Source organism: Amphibalanus amphitrite, unplaced genomic scaffold (genome assembly GCF_019059575.1).
Source record: "Amphibalanus amphitrite isolate SeventyFive unplaced genomic scaffold, NRLGWU_Aamphi_draft 000184F_arrow, whole genome shotgun sequence".
Taxonomy (NCBI): Eukaryota; Metazoa; Arthropoda; class Thecostraca; order Balanomorpha; family Balanidae; genus Amphibalanus; species Amphibalanus amphitrite.
In genome coordinates, this window is record NW_024881679.1 from 446,368 (window position 1) to 464,160 (window position 17,793).

Below are 17,793 nucleotides of genomic sequence, written 5' to 3' on the forward strand. Positions count from 1 at the left end.
GAGGTTTCACTGGAGGCGCTGGAACGCAATCTGGAGATTTCTGGAGATTGGCGTCACAGATACCAAAAGAATGACGATTGTTCTCTCTTGAAATGCAAAATTTGTTTTCAATTTTATTAAGAAAGATTAACAAAATTATAGCTGTAACCGCGTTTCGTCAACTACCATCAATAGAGAAGGACAGTTAGGATTGCCCCAGTGATGTATTGCAGCAGTAGTCCATTCATTTGTCACGTAAAAGCTGCAACAAACACGCACAGATCACGCACCGTCAGTCACATGAAGCTCATGCAGTGCTCATGCACGATTCATGCACGACAGCCCTGCGCAAGAAGCTATGCGGACAAGACAATCGCGCAAGCATTCTAGCGATTAGTTTGACTGTACATTATTCACAAGCAATCATTCACATTTTGTACTGTCCGCTGAACATTCTGTTGTGATCAGTGTCGATTCAAAGTAGTGGCCAGCTCATTAGAAAACAAATGACTCCATAGCGTAGCCACAGTTGACCGCAGACATTTAACACATAAACGTATGGATACGTACTTCGTTTGCAAGATGAAGGAGTTCAATGGTCCACAATACGCCTGTCATCAATGAACAATTACTTTAGCACGTTTGCACTGTAAGAGAAGGCAAAACATGTGTGAGCAAACCCGGCAGCCACGATTGCAACACAAAGCAAACGTCCCAACATCCCATGCAGTGCAAATTCCGCAGGCAGACATGCACAGGTAAGTGTTGCACATTCGCATGCCCTAAGCAATAAACTGAACTGGCACCTCCTATTCCTTCAATTCCCCCTCTCGGCGGTAACATGGCTCCCCAAAATCCGGTGAGGATTTTATGATCCTGAGAACAAATCCCGGATGCACAGAGGCGCACTTAACAAACTTAAAGATAACTTCCGCAAACACCCCATCACAGCTGAGTTCTTTGCAGCCGCTCCGCCGGGTGCCGCAATCACTGGCCGCGTTGTCTCAGCACTCGCCCAAAGTCCGCGCAAAAACCGCAACGGCCGATTCGACGAACCACTCTGTTCCAGCTCCGTCGAAGATCGCGAGCTGAAATCTCCAGCCCCGCTGCTCGACTCACTGACTCCCCGACTGGGAATCACACTGCCCACGTCTCATGAGAGAAATGAGACGGTGCACGGGGCGGTCATACTCCTGACCGTTTACACGCACTCGCACCCTTCGCACAAGTCCGTCCGTAGCCGGGTACGTCGCCACAACCAGGCCTAGTGGCCAGGCGCCTCGCGGTTGGCTGTCATCAACCATGATGACAACGTCGTCCTCCTGCAGGTTGTGTTCTGGCCGCTGCCATTTCCGCCTCTCCTGCAGAGACGGCAGGAACTCGCGTCGCCACCGCGTCCAGAATTCGGTGGCGAGGTGCTGTACTCTCCTCCACCGTCGTCGCCCATACAGGTCCGCGGAGCAGAACATCCCAGGGGCAGGAAGGACGACCTTTGATTTTAGGGTGAGGAGTTGGAGAGGTGTCAATGGCTCCACAGTATCACTACTGGACATGCTACAGTAGGTCAAGGGCCTGCTGTTGATGATGGCTTCAGCCTCGGCGAAAAGAGTTTGCAGAAGTTCGTCGTCGAGCTGTTGACCATTAGCGCTCAGCAGACTGGTCAGCGCCGTTCTCGCCGTTCGGATTTGGCGTTCCCAAACGCCTCCCATATGGCTCGCATATGGCACATTGAATGCGAACTCCACCCAGTCGCAGTTGTCTTTACTGAGTGTCTGAGCGATTCGCTTGTGATCCTCTTCTTTCAGAGCGCTCTCCAACAGGTTCTTCCCACCAATGAAGTTAGTTCCATTGTCGCAGTATATACGCCTGATGGGACCTCTTCGGCAGATAAAACGACGATATGCGTTGATGAATGAGTCAGCGGTCAGAGAACTGATCACTTCCAGGTGAGCAGCTCGGGAAGCGAAACAGGTAAACATCAGACCCCATCTCTTTACTTCACTGCGCTTCTCTCGTACGAAGAACGGGCCAAACGCGTCCACGCCACAGAACTCGAAAGGCTCCGACATTTCCGTTCGCTCAGTTGGCAAATCCGCCATCTTCTGGCCACAAGGACTTCCTCTGATCCTTCGGCACTGGATGCACCCCAAAATGCACTTCGAGACCACTGACCTTCCATGGAGTATCCAATATCCACGGTGCCGGATCTCACTGAGAGTCGATTCACGTCCTGCGTGGTGCAGTTCTTCGTGAGCATTGTAGACAACCAGCTTCGTGACTTGACCTTCCTTCGGCAAGATCACTGGATGGATGACTTCAAAGGGCAGACTACTCCTCCTGAGACGTCCCCCAGCGCGCAGCAGTCCATCGTCCGCAACGAACGGATTCAACCGCTTCAGGGAGCTGGTACCGTCTGCTGTCACTCCAGAAGTCATCTTCGTTGCGTCAGTTTTCATTTCCTTCACAAAACACTCTTCCTGTACTGCTCTCAGGATGACTTTCTCGGCCTCTTGCATCTCCTTCACACTGACTGGATCTGATTTTCTTCTCGGTCCACTCGGTGAACATTTCTCCGACTTGCCGCCACTCTTGGACCTGATCCTCTCCAAGAGGAGCGTTCTGTAGCGAAGACAAAGGGCCACTGATCTCTTCGCCCGATACCAGCTCGAGAAGTACGACAGTCTTGAAGACATCGTACCATACGACTTCGGCAGCTGTCCTGTACTAGTTCCGCTTTGGAATGCCGCCGCCTTGACTTCCCGATCATCTGCGGGCACCTCGACAATGATTTCACCACCCGGAAGACTTCCGGGCTGTTTCAGGAAGGAGGGGCCCTCCCACCATAGGGTGCTCGTCTTGAGACTGTCGGCCCGCATCCCGCGTGAGACTAGGTCGGCAGGGTTGTCCGCTGACTGGACATACCTCCACTGTCGGGCTGACGAGAACTGTCTGATCTCTTGCACTCTGTTAGCCACGTAGACGTGGAACCGTTTGCTTTCGTTTTGAACGTAACCCAACACGGCCAAACTATCTGTCCAGAAGTGTTCGGTGAGGTTTGGCAGACAGAGCTCACTTCGCAGGAAGACACTTGTCCTCACTGCTACCACAGCTGCAGCCAGCTCCAGTCTTGGGATTGTCACTGACTTCTTCGGTGTGACACGACTCTTGCTCATGACCAGTGACGTTGTAACTGATCCATCTTGATCTATGATACGCAAGTAACTGCATGCTCCATATCCATCTAGGCTTGCGTCCGAGAAGTGGTGCAGTTCACATCTGCAGTCCGCCAGGCTGTGCTCAGAGAAGGCGTACCTTCTTGGAATAGAGATGTCTGCGATCTGCTTCAGGTCCGTCTTCCATTCCTCCCACGGGGGCTCGACGTGGTCCGGAACAGGCTCATCCCAGTCACGCCCGTCACAGCACAGTTGCTTCACAATGTTCTTTCCTAGAAGTGTGAATGGGGCCACCCAGCCGAGTGGGTCATACAGGGAGCTGACCATGGAGAGGATTCCTCTCCTGGTTGTCGGCTTCACTGAGATGTCCGTATTTATGTGGAACGAGTCTTCTTGAAGATTCCATTTCATGCCGAGTGCGTGTTCAATGACAGTCCTTTCAGAGATGTCCACGTGCTCCAAGGACTTTGCACGCCGGCTCTCGGGAACACTTGCCACCACCTCGGGACAGTTGGATGTGAACTTATGCAGCTCAAAACCTCCACTCGAGCACATGCTGATCGTGTCCTTGACCAGCTGCACACTTGACTTCTCTTCGGTAGTCGACGTCAGACCATCATCCACATAGAAGTCTCTTCTGATGAAGTCTGCCGCGTCAGATCCAAACACTTCTTCGTACTGGTCGGCTGTCTTGTTCAGGGCACTCATGGCGCACGCCGGCGAAGATGAAGCGCCGAACAGATGTGTCGTCATCCGGTACTCGGATGGCTCTCGCCGCATGTCGCCGTTCTCCCACCATAGAAACCTTATCAGGTCTCTGTCTTCGGGGGCTACCCTGACTTGGTTGAACATGCCCTTCACGTCACATGTGATACCGATGCGCTCCTTTCGAAACCGAGTCAGGATGCCGCACAGGTTGTTGGACACATCGGGCCCTTGCATGAGCTGGTTGTTCAGGGAACATCCCTGGAATTCTCCACTGCAATCAAACACTACGCGCAGCTTCTGTTTGGTTTGACTGTACACTCCGTGGTGAGCGACATACCATACCTTCCCGTCGTCACGGCATCGCTCGTCATCCGGAACAGCTTCAGCGTAGCCTTTATCGAGCATATCCTGCATGTATGCTTGATACTCTTCTTTCAAGCGCGGCTGCGATAGCAAGCGTCTCCTGAGGGAAGCAAGACGCTGCTCTGCCATGATCCGGTTGTTCGGGAACTGAGAGTCCGGGTCTTTCAGCGGCAGCGGTGCCACGAAGTGTCCATCTTCTCCCTGCACCATCTGCTCTTTCATCAACGTCTCGAACCTCATGTCCTCTTGTGACATCTTGGCACCCTTTGAGACCTCCTTGAAGTCACTATCGAAGAGACGTGATACTTGTTCTGGAGTAACTTCTCTCACTTGCATCCTGAAGGCAAAGTGTCGCTTGATAGTGACGTCACTACCCACGTTGACGAGGTAGCAGCCTGTAGAGGGCGTCGTCGGTGCCTCGACCGTGCCCACAACAGACCACCCCAGTTCAGTGCGAACTGCCCAGGGTTCGTTGTCTCCACCTGTGACTGTTTGCAGAGGCTTGATGGCTGCACCACAGTTCAACCCCAACAGCAGACCGATGTCAGCCTCTTCATAGTACCTCGGTAGGCTCGATGCCACTTCTGTGAGATGCTCCCAAGCCTGAACTGTTGACTTCCTTGGGATCAGCTGTCGATCAAGAAGAATGTCATCCCGTGTGTACGTGGTTGGTAGTTCAATCTCGGTGCCTGTGCTCAGGGATTCGATGACCAGGTCCTTTACAGCCAGTGACTCCAGCCTTGACTTGCCGGCCATCGTGCTTAGCTCCAACTGTATCGGTTCACCGTCAGCTTGCAGAGAGTCCCGAACGCTGCTCTTCAGGAAGCACGCGTCCGACTGTGAATCCAAAACTGCATACGTCACCAGGTTCAACTCCGGATGAAGTCTGTGCCAGATCCTGACGGGTACGATCATCGAATGTGAGCAGGGTGTCGTCCCTCGTTCGGCTGTCACCTGCAGTGACGTTGCAGTCTGAGTAGATCCATCGTGGACCGATCTCTTCTCTTGTGTCTCCCTGTGCACGGAGGCCAGTCGTTCGTCGTGCAGCAGGGTCGGGTGTCGTTTGCCGCATCTGTCACAGGTCTCCTTGCGCCTACATTCACGCCAGCGATGGCCAGCTCGAAGACAACCGCGACAGAGACGATATCTCTTTACCAGCTCGTGACGTTCATCTAACGAGCTAGATCTGAAGACATCACAAAGTCCAGTGATGTGTCGTCCTGGACACAACAAGCACTTGATAGGCGTCGGATCCAGTGAGCCTCCAGTGTGTCCGCTACGTAGTTCAGTTGCCGGCCTGGGGGCGCCTGCTGATGACAGGAAGGTCCTGACTCTACCATTAGCGGGTTGTGTTTGCGGGCGACGCTGGCTCCGCGTCTCTTCCTGGGTCGCCAGCATCGCCACGGGGCCCGAGGCGATTCTTGCTTCTCTTGCAAGAAATGTGACAAATTCATCGAACGATGGGTAACACGGTTCTTGGCCAGGCTCTGGCTCGTAGATTTTCTTGTCCACGATCCTTTTCCACTTATCGACGATGTACCTCGGCAGCTTCTTCAAGATCATTGCATTCTCTTCTGCTTCGCCTAGCGTTCTCATGCCTGGCACGACATCAGCAGTAGCAGAACACCCATCTAGAAAGTCAGCCAGCTGTTGCAGGGCCTTGGTGTCGCCCGGTTTGATCACAGGCCAGTCCCTCAGTCTTTTCTTGTAGCTTGTGACGGTAATGAAGCTGTTCCCATATCGCTCGATGAGGCGTGCCTTCGCTCGGTCATACGCGTCGTTGGTCCTGAGGCACAGCAGTCCGTGTATCGCACTCCTCGCTTCTCCGGCCGTGTAACGAGACATGTAGTTCAGCCGTTCAACTGGAGACTCGGTCTTGCTTTCAATGAAGGACTCAAACGACTTTAACCAAAGCGGAAAGTCTTCAACGTTGCCCTTGAAAACGTCTGGCTCCAGCTTAGGGAGATCACTTCTTTTGTTCTGAGCTGACAACAGCGTTGACAGACCCGTCAGCAGTTGTTCTTGAGATGTCATCTCAGCGTTTCCTTGCGGATCACCGACTGCGTCCAACGGAACTCTTGTTGAGCGACTGATACCGAGGCCAGCTGTGTCGATGGTTGGACCTTCAGTTTCTTGATAGTTTCTCAGTGTTGCGGCTTCATGCATAGCAGCAGGAGCTTGCTGATGTTCGACACACATGCGAGGTCTTGCTCCTGTTTCCATAACAAACATCTCTTCTTCTTCCTCTGCAATCCGGTTTGCAGCTTCCCTCTGTGCTGCACTGACTTCAATTTGTGTCTTCAGCCGCAGCTCTTCTTCTTTCCATTCGAGTTCCTGTCTCATTTGGTCCAGTTTCCTCCTACTCTGGAGAGCAGCCATCTTCGCTTCCGCTTCAGCTCGCTGACGCTCATCCTGAAGGCGGGTTTCGAGCAGCTTAGCACGAAACGAGCTTGCAGTGCTCTTTCGAGATGCAGCGCTTTTGTTGTCATCATCGCGTTCAATCCTGAGGTCGGTTTGAGGCGTCTCTTGCGTCACACCCTGTCCTCCAACTGCACCAGGTGCAGCACTTGAATACGGGCGGCAGAGAAGCCCTCTTGGATCTTGTTGTCTTAGAAGACCAAGAATCACTTTCATTTCTTCCAGTTGCTGGCCATGTTTCTTGTCATGTTGGAGTCTGTCTTCAGGATCCAGCAGTTCTCGGAGTTCCTGTTCAATCTGTAGGAACTCCTGATGGCAAAGCATCCATTTGTCCAGAAGTTCCTGACTGATATCGTCTGCTATTTCCATGCCATCTTCAGTCAGTATGCGCACTGCCAGCTTGTTAAGCTCCTTGCAGTATCTGTTATATGCCTGTGTCTTGATACCACATTGGTATTCTCTGCCAGCTTCAGTCATCTTCTTTCCTCTTGTTGGTCGTGACCTTTCACATACAGTTGTCTTCTTCTCTTGCACTTGAACCTTCTGTTGATCCATCTTGTCTTCAATTCTCCTCTTCAGTGATACCAATGACAAGGATGGGACATTACATTGGACAGAAGGTAAGCTTGTTCAGCTTGTGTTCATTGAGTGATTGGAAAAGGAAGCAGCAAACGAACTTTTACTGTAACCGCGTTTCGTCAACTACCATCAATAGAGAAGGACAGTTAGGATTGCCCCAGTGATGTATTGCAGCAGTAGTCCATTCATTTGTCACGTAAAAGCTGCAACAAACACGCACAGATCACGCACCGTCAGTCACATGAAGCTCATGCAGTGCTCATGCACGATTCATGCACGACAGCCCTGCGCAAGAAGCTATGCGGACAAGACAATCGCGCAAGCATTCTAGCGATTAGTTTGACTGTACATTATTCACAAGCAATCATTCACATTTTGTACTGTCCGCTGAACATTCTGTTGTGATCAGTGTCGATTCAAAGTAGTGGCCAGCTCATTAGAAAACAAATGACTCCATAGCGTAGCCACAGTTGACCGCAGACATTTAACACATAAACGTATGGATACGTACTTCGTTTGCAAGATGAAGGAGTTCAATGGTCCACAATACGCCTGTCATCAATGAACAATTACTTTAGCACGTTTGCACTGTAAGAGAAGGCAAAACATGTGTGAGCAAACCCGGCAGCCACGATTGCAACACAAAGCAAACGTCCCAACATCCCATGCAGTGCAAATTCCGCAGGCAGACATGCACAGGTAAGTGTTGCACATTCGCATGCCCTAAGCAATAAACTGAACTGGCACCTCCTATTCCTTCAATTCCCCCTCTCGGCGGTAACAATAGCAATGTGATTTTCTTTACATTCAAAAATAAATAATCAGTCAAAAGTCCTTTGTTTACATTCGTGATTGTCACATGTGCGCCATAATTGTAGACCAGAGCCTCCAGAGAAATTTGGACCTCCCAACTCTCTGGAGGCTACTGGAGGTTTCTGGAGCTTTGGCGAGAGCTTTCTGGAGCTTTCTGGAGGCGCTGGAACGCTCTCTGGAGGATTCTAGAGCTTTCTGGAGCTTTCTGGAGGTTTCTGGAGGCGCTGGAACAGGCCCCTAGACTCTAAGACCAAGGCTATAGAACTCCAGGTAAGGACACCAGCCGTTTGACCTTGAACGCCGCCGGCCGGCCGATGACGTCATTGGAGGCAAGCCGGCTCGGCAGACACACAAGGCGAATGCATAACGGAGGGGCGTTGGAACGTTGCGGGAGCCGGGGAGATATTTGTGGTTGCATACCACCATTGTTATGTTGATTGATCTACAGACTGCATTCTTTTAAACCTCGATGCATCCTAGGCCTGGATGGTGCGTACATTCGTTGAACGATCACCCCGTCCGACGTCCGTGGTCGAAGCTGTCATAGTATTAAAGACACTAAGACAGGTGCAATAACGGCGATCCGATCCCGTCTCTGGCGAATCTAAAGGGGTCGTAAGGACCCAGGCCGAATCTGACCGTCTATTTCTAGGGAGACGGGGTGGGTGAATTGACAACCGATGGCTTAAGAGATGATGAGAAGGGATCCCGTCGTCGATTGTTGTTTGACAGACAAGACAACACATGTTGTACTGGGCGTATGACCATCAAAGGTAATGCCTGAACGTAGGCATTAGGCAAGCATAATTGGTCTGTCATACTGTTTAGGAATATAAAATGGTAATGGAGATCATTGAGGATATGATCTCTCAGAGGCAGATCCAGCTCAGAGTTTTGGGGGGGCAAACCATAACAATTTATCGATTCTTTCCATGCCTCGTCCATAGGCGTAATGTTAAAATTATGCCGTTTGGGGGGGGGGGGGGGCAAATGCCCATTTTGCCCCCTGGATCCGCCACTGTGATCTCTACATTACGGGAATTCACTAATTACTACGGCCCATAGGGGCACCGCCGGAGCTGTTGTTTTGCCATCGGTCCCAGGCAACTCCAGGGAGCTGCAGTACCCGGCGGCCAAAGCGGCCACCTCGTCGACTCGCAAGTCCTGTGGGATTCCGTGATGCTTTAGTGCTTCACCCACAGAAGCACGGGCATAGCAGTAGGATGTGGGGCTAGGTGTCTGTCCACCTCTTCATTGAAAGAACAACGTATAGTTACAGCGCCTGGTCCCGCCGAAGCTCGGTATCGACCGTGACTTATTCACAACTGGCGGATCCAGGAAGCGGTCTTGGACACTGCGGGGGCAATTACCCCATAAAGGTTTCTCGGAATGAATTAAAAAAAACTCGGATTTCGATTCCTTGCGCACTGCTGTGCAGTGTGATTAACCAACATTTCCTCAGAAAAGTTGTGAAGTTTTCTTTTATTCTGGAAAAGCGATTTCGGGCGCTGCCCTGGTTGTGGGGGAAGACATTTGCCCCAAATGCCTTCCCCTGGATCCGCCAGTGGGTTGCCCCACTCCGAGCTTGACTAAAAACGTCTGCAAACCCCACCAGAAACCGATGGTAAGGTGAATTTAAATCCAATAACTCATCTCTGTCTGCCCGCCTAAATATACGGCACCCGGCCCTGTCGGAGCTATGAGCCGATCGTGATATTTTCGGCTTTCCCCATCCCGCAAGCTCGATTAGAAACGTTCTCCTTTCCCACCCGATTGCTGATGTCAATTCAAATTCAATACCTCAGCTCTGTCTGCCCGCCCATAACCCATTCATTGCACACCGTTCAGCGCCCGGCCCCGCCAGAAGTATCCTAGCGCGCTGAGCAGTTGCCTCCAGCCGCGTCATCGCGAGGCCCCGCGCGGCCCATAAATGAATACATTACGCGAATAGCCGTGTCGCCCCCCTGTCTAAGACTACTGATCCTTCACTCTGTTCAATAGCATTAACTTTCGGTTAGTATTCATAGTTGTCCCTGACGTCATAGAAAACTTATGAGTTCAACATAAGAGTTCAAGTGAAACTCTTTCAATAACACCATTCAAAGTTAATTGTATCGTGTTTCATGAGATATTTTATCGTCTTTTTAAATCATCTTTAAGCTAAAAAGTAAGAAATCATAAACAAAGAACAATAACAACAGTCTGCTAGCGCTAGCACCAATCTTGCTAGAACTTAAAACCAAGAACAAGATGAAATCGCTGCATCGGATTTTGTCTCTAGCACGTCTCAATCGCTTCGCTCAGTATTCGGTCAACTGTCAAGAGCCTACACGGCCTATATACGATACGGCCTTGAGCCTACAACAAGATACCAAGATACCTATAAGAAAACTATAAGAGCCTACGTTCGTATTTTGATTGGCTCGTTCTTGCAATGTATTCTTATATACCTTGGAAACGTTGAATTCAGATATATTGATATACGGTATCAAAGGCTACATGGATTTAAGACTCATGTGAATATGCTTATAATTTATACCGAAATGCAAGACGGTACCGGCTCAGCATAACGCATGAGACTCCAACTGCCAGCCAGGGCTGGCAGCGGCCGCGGGGCGGCGGACGACCGGCCTCCGTCCGACAGCCAGGCGCACCTGCGCCGCCTGTTGGACCTGTCGCAGCCGTCGCCGGCGGGTGGCCGCGCCGGCCGGCCGCTGAGCGGCGGCGTAGCCGGCCGGCCGGTGCAGCGCCCGGCGCGCTCCGGCGGCCCCGCCGCGGAGTCACCGTGCCAGCACCACCCAGAGGCGGCCAGATTCAATCTCTCTGACGGATTCAGCGTGGAGGGCGACTCGCCGACTGGGCGCGGTGACCGTGCGCCGCTCCCCTATGTGTGGTCGAACGGCGACGGCCGCCGGGTGTCAGTCGACGCGCCCGGCGACGGCCCAGGGTCAGCCGGTGGTCGGGCCGAGCGGCCCACGTTTGATCTGGTGTCGTTCGCTGAGGGCAGCCCGGACTGGGGCTGGCGCGGCACAGACGCGTCCCCCGGAGCGGCCGACAGCGGCATGCCGCCGAACCCAAGGCCCTACATACCGCCGAGCCGCTACAGCCCGAGCCCGGAGCGATATTCACAATGCCCCGCTCAGACGGAACCAACGCCCTCGGACTGTGAACAGGGCGCCGCGCTGCTGGGGGCTGGTGATCACAGAACGGGTGTGGGTCGTGTTGATAGGAAGCCACCCGGCGCCGGCCGTGACCGTGACCGAGTCCGACACGTTACGCTGGACCAGCATCATCGCACGGAGACTCCAGCTCCCGTGTGGCTTCCCGAGCGTTTCATCCACAAAGATGAAGAGGCAACCACTAGATATCAATATCAGCGCCACTGCTCCTATAGCTCAGTGAATGCCGGCATCTCTCGTCCCCACCAGAGTCCTCCGAGCGCACGGCACCAGTCTGCTGATGACTTGTTGGCCCCGCCAGAGCACCCATCCTACTCTCCGGACCACCCGTCCTACTCTCTGGTGCAGCCGTCCGACTCTGCGGAGCACCCGTCCGACTCTCCGGAGCACCCGTCCGACTCTGCGAAGCACCCGTCCGATTCTCCGGAGCACCCGTCCGACTTTCCGGAGCACCCGTCCTTCTCTCCGGTGTACCTCTCCAGTGGACGACGGGCAGAGCCGGACCAGCGGAAACGACAGCCATCCGACCTCTTCACTAGTATGGACTGGGACTCTCTGCCGGAGCCAGGCGCGGGCAGCACCATCGGACACGTGGCCGGCCGGTGGCCGCTGCGGCCGCGGACCGAGCGAGCCACCTCCCCACCAGCTGCCCGACGGAGCGACGACTGTCCCGCCGCTCTGCGCGCCGTCTCCGAGCTGCCGGCGCGCTACCGGGCCGTGTTCCAGCCATTCACCCTCTTCAACCGGGTGCAGTCGGCCGTACTCGACGACGCACTCTACTCAGACCGGCCCCTGGTGGTGTGCGCCCCCACCGGCTCCGGGAAGACAGTCATTTTCGAGCTGGCCATAGTTCGACTGCTGATGGAGTTCGAACGGGCCGGTCAGCCGGTGGACTGCCTCGCCGTCTACATGGCGCCGATGAAGGCGCTCTGCACTGAGCGCTTCCGCGACTGGCGGACCAAGTTCGGTCCGCTCGGCCTGGAGTGCTGCGAGCTGACTGGCGACACCGATCGAGACGAGTACGCCGAGCTGCACCGGCCGCAGGTGGTGCTGACCACGCCGGAGAAGTGGGACTCGGTGACTCGGCGCTGGCCGCGGCTGGGCTCCGTCCGGCTGCTGCTGCTGGACGAGGTGCACCTGCTGGCCGACCCGCAGCGCGGCCCCACCATGGAGGCCGTGGTCAGCCGGACCAGGAGTGCCCCGGCCGCCAGCACCCGGTTCCTGGCGATATCGGCCACCATCCCAAACGCCGCCGACGTGGCCCAGTGGTTGGGCGCCGACGGTGGCGCTGCCGTGTCACACCAGCTGGGCGAGAGCGCGCGCCCGGTGCGGCTGCGCCGCCTGGTGCTCGGCTACCGCTGCCCGGAGCGGTGGTCGCCGTTTCGGTTCGACATGTCGCTCAACTACCAGCTGGCGTCTGTGCTGCACACCTACTCGGACGGAAAGCCGGCGCTGGTGTTCTGCTCCACTCGGAAGGGGTGCCAGCAAGCGGCGGCTGTGCTCGTCCAGCAGGCCGCTCTGGTGGCCGACGGACGGCACAAGGTGCAACTCACCCGCGCCGCCAACCTGGTCACCGACGGCGCGCTCCGAGAGCTGCTGCTGAAGGGCGTCGGTGTACACCATGCCGGCCTGTCGCCGGCGGATAGACAGGCAGTGGAGCAGCTCTTCCTGGCCGGCCACCTGCCCGTTCTGCTGTGCACCAGCACACTCGCGATGGGCGTCAACTTGCCAGCTCACCTGGTGGTGATCAAGTCGACCCGCCACTACACGGCCGCCGGCTGCCAGCTCTACTCGGACGCCGAGATTCTGCAGATGTGTGGACGCGCCGGCCGGCCGCAGTTTGATACGGACGCCACTGCCGTCATCATGACCGAGACCGCGCACAGGGAGCGGTACGAACGGCTGCTGAGCGGCTCCCAGCTGATCGAGTCGTGCCTGCACCGCCACCTGATCAGCCACCTGAACGCCGAGGTGGTGCTGGGAACCGTCACCGACCTGGAGGCGGCGCTGCGCTGGCTGCGCTCCACCTTCCTGTACGTGTGCGCCGTACGCCGGCCGGACCACTATGGCCTGGGCGGCGGCGCCGCGCTCAGCCGTACACAGGTTGAGGACCAGCTGCATGAGCTGTGTGTGCAGGAGCTGGATCGGCTGGCAGACGCCGGCCTCATCTCCAAAGGCGAGCTGGAAGTGGTGCCCACCCCCGCTGGCCGACTGATGGCCAGATTCTGCATCTCGTTTAACACGATGCGCGCCCTCCAACAGATGAGTGGCCAGGAGGACCTGCCCGCGCTGCTCTCCGTCCTGGCCGGCTGCGACGAGTTCGAGGGCGTCCAGCTGCGCACTAGCGACAAGAGGTGTCTGAACGCCCTGAACCGGAGCTCTGAGCGAGCCACCGTTCGCTACCCGCTGCCGGGCCGAATTAAAACCACCCAGATGAAGATCAACTGTCTGCTGCAGGCCGCCCTGGGCTCCATCTCAATCGGTGATCCCTCGCTCTCACAAGACCTCACCAAGATATGCCGGGTGACTGAGCGAGTCATGAGGTGCGCCGTCGAGTACCTGCGCTCGGCGGGCGGCCACCGGGCCTACGTGTCGGCCGTGCTGCTGGCCAAGGGTGTGCGCACCCGGCTGTGGCCCGACTCGCCGCTGGTGGGCCGCCAACTGGCCGGCGTCGGCCCGGCGCTGGCCGCCGCACTGGCCCAGGCCGGACTCACATCGCTGGACGCCATCGCAGCGGCGGGCGGACGGCGGATCGAGCAGGCGGTGAACCGGCTGCCGCCGTTCGGCGCCCATCTGTGCGCAGCGGCCGGCGGGCTGCCGCGCTACGGAGTGACGGCCGAGCAGCAGGGAGCGCCGGCGGCCACCTCCGCCACCGTCACCCTCACCGTCCGTCTGCTGACGCAGCATTTCTCGCCGGAAACGTCAGCCACCGGCGCGCGCCACTCGTGTCTGCTCGTCGTCGGCGATGAGGACAACCGTCTGCTGTGCGCCGCGCGCCTCACGGACGGCGCGCTGCAGAGGGCCGGACAGCTGCAGCGTCAGCTCCACGTGCAGCGAGCCAGCGCCGGGGACCTCCTCACCATCAGCTACATCAGCGAGAGCTGGGTCGGTCTGGACGTGCGAGCCGAGTTTTCGCCGGTGTACCGGACGCCGGCTGTGGGAGCTGGCAGGGAGCAGCTCCCGGCGGCGGACGGCGCCGCAGCCGCCACCACAGACGCCGGTGTGGCGGATACGCGCCAGTGCCGCCACCACTGTCTCGACAAGACTGGCTGTGCCCACCTTTGCTGCAAACAGGGCGTGCCCGTGCGGCCCGTCGGCACGCGCGAGCGCGTCTCGCGGCTGATGCGCGCCGGCGCCGCGCCGCCGCCACGCGCCGAGCTGGCGGCGCCGGCGCTGAAGAGGCCGCCGGCGGCGCGGGCCGGGCCGTCGGTGGCCAAGGTGGCGTGTCGGCCAGCCTCTGTCCTCAGCCACAACGCGGTCTGTCCGACCATCGCCGACTACTTCAAGACCACCCAGCCTGCCACCGTGGCCGCGCGCAGCCCACCATCCCAGCCGCAGCCGCCGACCACCGCGCCGCAGCCGCCGACCACCTCGCCGCCGACCACCGCGCCGCAGCCGCCGACCACCTCGCCGCAGCCGCCGACCACCTCGCCGCAGCCGCCGACCACCGCGCCGCAGCCGCCGACCACCGCGCCGCAGCCGCCGACCACCGCGCCGCGCTCCGCGATGCAAGTGACCGAGTTCGAGTGTCGCCAAAAAACTGTTCACTCCCGACTGGATCGGCTTTACGGACTGTCCGGGAGCCCTGCCCACAGGGGGCGCCGGCCGGCGGCAGGCGCCCGCGACGTGCCGCCACCACCGGAGCCGGACGGCACCGAGGCCGCCCAGCGCCGCTCCATATTCTCCGCCTGGGCGGCACTGGAGTCGCTGCGCCAGGCGCGCGCGGAGCCCGCCTGGAGCCGCCGACCAGCCGGTGCTGCCGGCGGCGGTGACACGGCCATCTAGCCGGCGGTGCGCGGACCGCCTCGCGGAACGGCGGCACTGGAGGCGGCTGTCGACTGACGGCGTGACACAGCCATGATTCACCTGCGTTCGTTGAGGCGGTGTTTGACTCGCCAGCGCTCGGCGAGGAAGTGTTTGACTCGCGCCACGGTGCTAAGCCAAGGTCGCTTAATTTTTCTTTGTCATGGTTTGTCATCTTGCTGTCTTATACTGACATACATCAGAATTGCCAGCGAAAATCCACCTTTTTTATTTAGTACCCTCCAAGGTTTTCTAGACCCCGAAATTCGGTCTATATCCGTTCAGTGCGTGAACAAGAGCGACACAGGGGCGACCAGCGCAGCCCTAGACGTTTTGAGTGGCAATCTCATTCCCCTCCCCTGCTAGCCCAGTATGGCTGTCATTGTCATCATAGGTTCTAGAGCCCGAGGCTGAAGAAATGATTCACGACCACCGACCGTTCCGCCGCGCAAGCATCAACACTCAATCAACGTAGCCTGTTTATTTTGGAATGCATCAGACAACAGAATATAGCCAGTTTATATATATAATAGATAGGAGAGGCGCGTCCGCGTGCGCCAGTCCGTGTGTGCGCCATGTCCAATCCATCCATGTCTTAATCACATAACCACACCGGCGGGCGCCATTGAAAAGGGGCTGTGGGCGGGAGAGGCCGGCGATTGTCACCAGAGACGCACCGCCCGGCCGCAGCGTGCTCGCCAAGCAGTGCTATAACAGTAAATATATATTTAATTGCAGTATAACGCTCGATAAACAATCCCTCTGGTAAAGCTATTCGATAACGGAAATTCGCATCCAAAACACGATTTTGTGCCTTGTGTGGAATGGATGCTTGCGTCCGTGTCCAGCAAGCGATGCAAACAAAAATAAAACTACCGAGAGGCCGGGGCGGGCTCGCCGATTGCCCAGCTCTTACCGCACTTCTCGTCTGTCGCTCAGACTCTGACACCGCCCCAGCACGCGACGCCCGAGCAAAACCCTGACAATAAAACAAAACAGCCGGCCGGGCCGGACGCTGCTCGCCGAGCGCCCCGGCCCGCCGGCAGACATAAATGAGACATAAATGCAGCGTTCAATTTGTACACGCGAACCGCGCCACGCACGCGGGATTGTCTTGGAGCCACACCTAGGACACCGGAGAGGACAGGCCGCCCGCCGCCGCCGTTCGCCCCCGAGAGAACACCGAACACCGCGCGCGCACACACAACCACTGACGGTCAGACGAACCACACGAGCCACCCCCGCCGAGCGCGGAGACACTGCAGTCCTCTCCGGTGGCACATTGGTCTGGTGATTTACCTGTTTATAGGTGTTTGCGCTCGGCGGTTAGGACAGCGGCCCGTGCTTCGTCTGTCTCCCGCGCGTATCTCGGTCCAGCCGTGTCCCGGCGCGATCACAGCGCCTCTGGTGGCAGTCGTTCGAAGCTCTCCACGTTCACGATCGGTTGGCGACGGAAGGACGGGGCGTGGCGGGGAGGAAGGGGGGACAGGACGCGACAGACCGACAGACGCGCACCCGCCAGATAAAATCTGGACACAGAGGGCACGTACAACCACGTAATAAAATAGACGGTATATATCAGGGTCGGGTCGGGTCCGGGCGAAACGCGCTGCACTACGACATCATAACCATGATTTGCTGTACGAGGACGGCCAGCAGTACAGCGACGGCCGCGAACGCGCCCAGGATGACCACGGCCCACTGCTGCTCTGTCCACGGCTTCCGCTCGGCCGCCTGGCGACAGAGCACAGGAGGGCACACTGTTAATAACAGACAGCGAGCAGCGGGGGGGGGGGGGGGGGTTCGAAGGGAGCAACAGCAGCGGGCACCGGGGAGGATGAGGGTAAAGAGAGGGTTGCGGGAGACGCGAGAACCAGCAATCGACGTCCCGGTGTCCAATCATTTGCATTCGGATTTGAGTCAAGTATATAACAGGTGTTAGGGCACTGACAGCAATCCCAGCAAGGAAAGCATGTCTCCTTACGCAGCTACACTGCTGTATCAATAACAGAGAAGAGCGATAACGCCTAGCAACTCCCCGAGACTGGCTTGTCATCAATTTCTGATTGACCCTGACAGTCTCGGAGCCTCACGGCCGCAATTAATCAACCGTTTCAGGCTTACATCAAAGATCGAGAAGAACAACGTCAACAACATACGAATAAACATGAGGTTAGGATCAAGAGGGCAGTGCTCTACACCAAATCCCCATCACCTTCCATGACCTCCCGCGGTGTGCTCCGTACCTTGGCAGTCTGGGAGGTGGCGGCGGCAGCGCGGGCGGCCGGCGGCGGCGGCGGCGCCGCGGGCGTGGTGAACCGCAGCGGAGCGGTGAACGGTCCACACTCCCCGGTGACGGGCCGGCAGCAGACGCGCGCCTGGTAGTCGGTCTGGGGCTCCAGGCCGGTCAGGCGGTACTGCACCTCCGGGCCAGTGTACACCTGGGGAGAAGAGATGGGAAGTCAGACTTTTGGACTTGGGAGAGCTGGTAGATAGGACGAAGGCAGCAGCACAAGAGGAGGTAGCCAGGCTGCATCCTTGGCTGGGCTCACAATATG

The 17,793-nt window shown here is 57.0% G+C and overlaps 2 protein-coding genes and 1 long non-coding RNA gene across 5 annotated transcripts in view; 1 reads left to right on the forward strand and 2 right to left on the reverse strand.

Moving 5' to 3' along the window:
* Positions 1-184: 184 nt before the first annotated feature.
* LOC122384242 lies at positions 185-7,996 on the reverse strand. The gene is made up of 2 exons (XR_006257002.1): positions 7,732-7,996; positions 185-626 (listed from the first exon to the last, which is right to left on the reverse strand). It is a non-coding gene; the product is annotated as an uncharacterized LOC122384242 (long non-coding RNA).
* Positions 7,997-11,680: 3,684 nt separating this feature from the next.
* Positions 11,681-15,217, forward strand: LOC122384259 (probable ATP-dependent DNA helicase HFM1). Its single transcript, XM_043371455.1, has 2 exons — positions 11,681-14,747; positions 15,048-15,217. Exons 1-2 carry the CDS (start codon positions 11,753-11,755, stop codon positions 15,215-15,217), a joined length of 3,165 nt encoding a protein of 1,054 aa, XP_043227390.1. The 5' UTR covers positions 11,681-11,752.
* Positions 15,218-15,701: 484 nt separating this feature from the next.
* The window catches only part of LOC122384243 (fibronectin type-III domain-containing protein 3a-like), a 51,555-nt gene continuing 49,463 nt past the window's right edge, over positions 15,702-17,793 (reverse strand). For 2 of the 3 annotated variants that reach the window (XM_043371417.1, XM_043371418.1), the window contains 2 exons: positions 17,482-17,676; positions 15,702-16,969 (listed from right to left, as the gene is read on the reverse strand). In XM_043371417.1, the coding sequence (XP_043227352.1) occupies positions 16,850-16,969; positions 17,482-17,676 (315 nt within the window). In that variant the 3' untranslated portion in view covers positions 15,702-16,849. The remainder of the gene's footprint in view (positions 16,970-17,481; positions 17,677-17,793) is intronic. The other variant, XR_006257003.1, reaches the window with a different exon arrangement.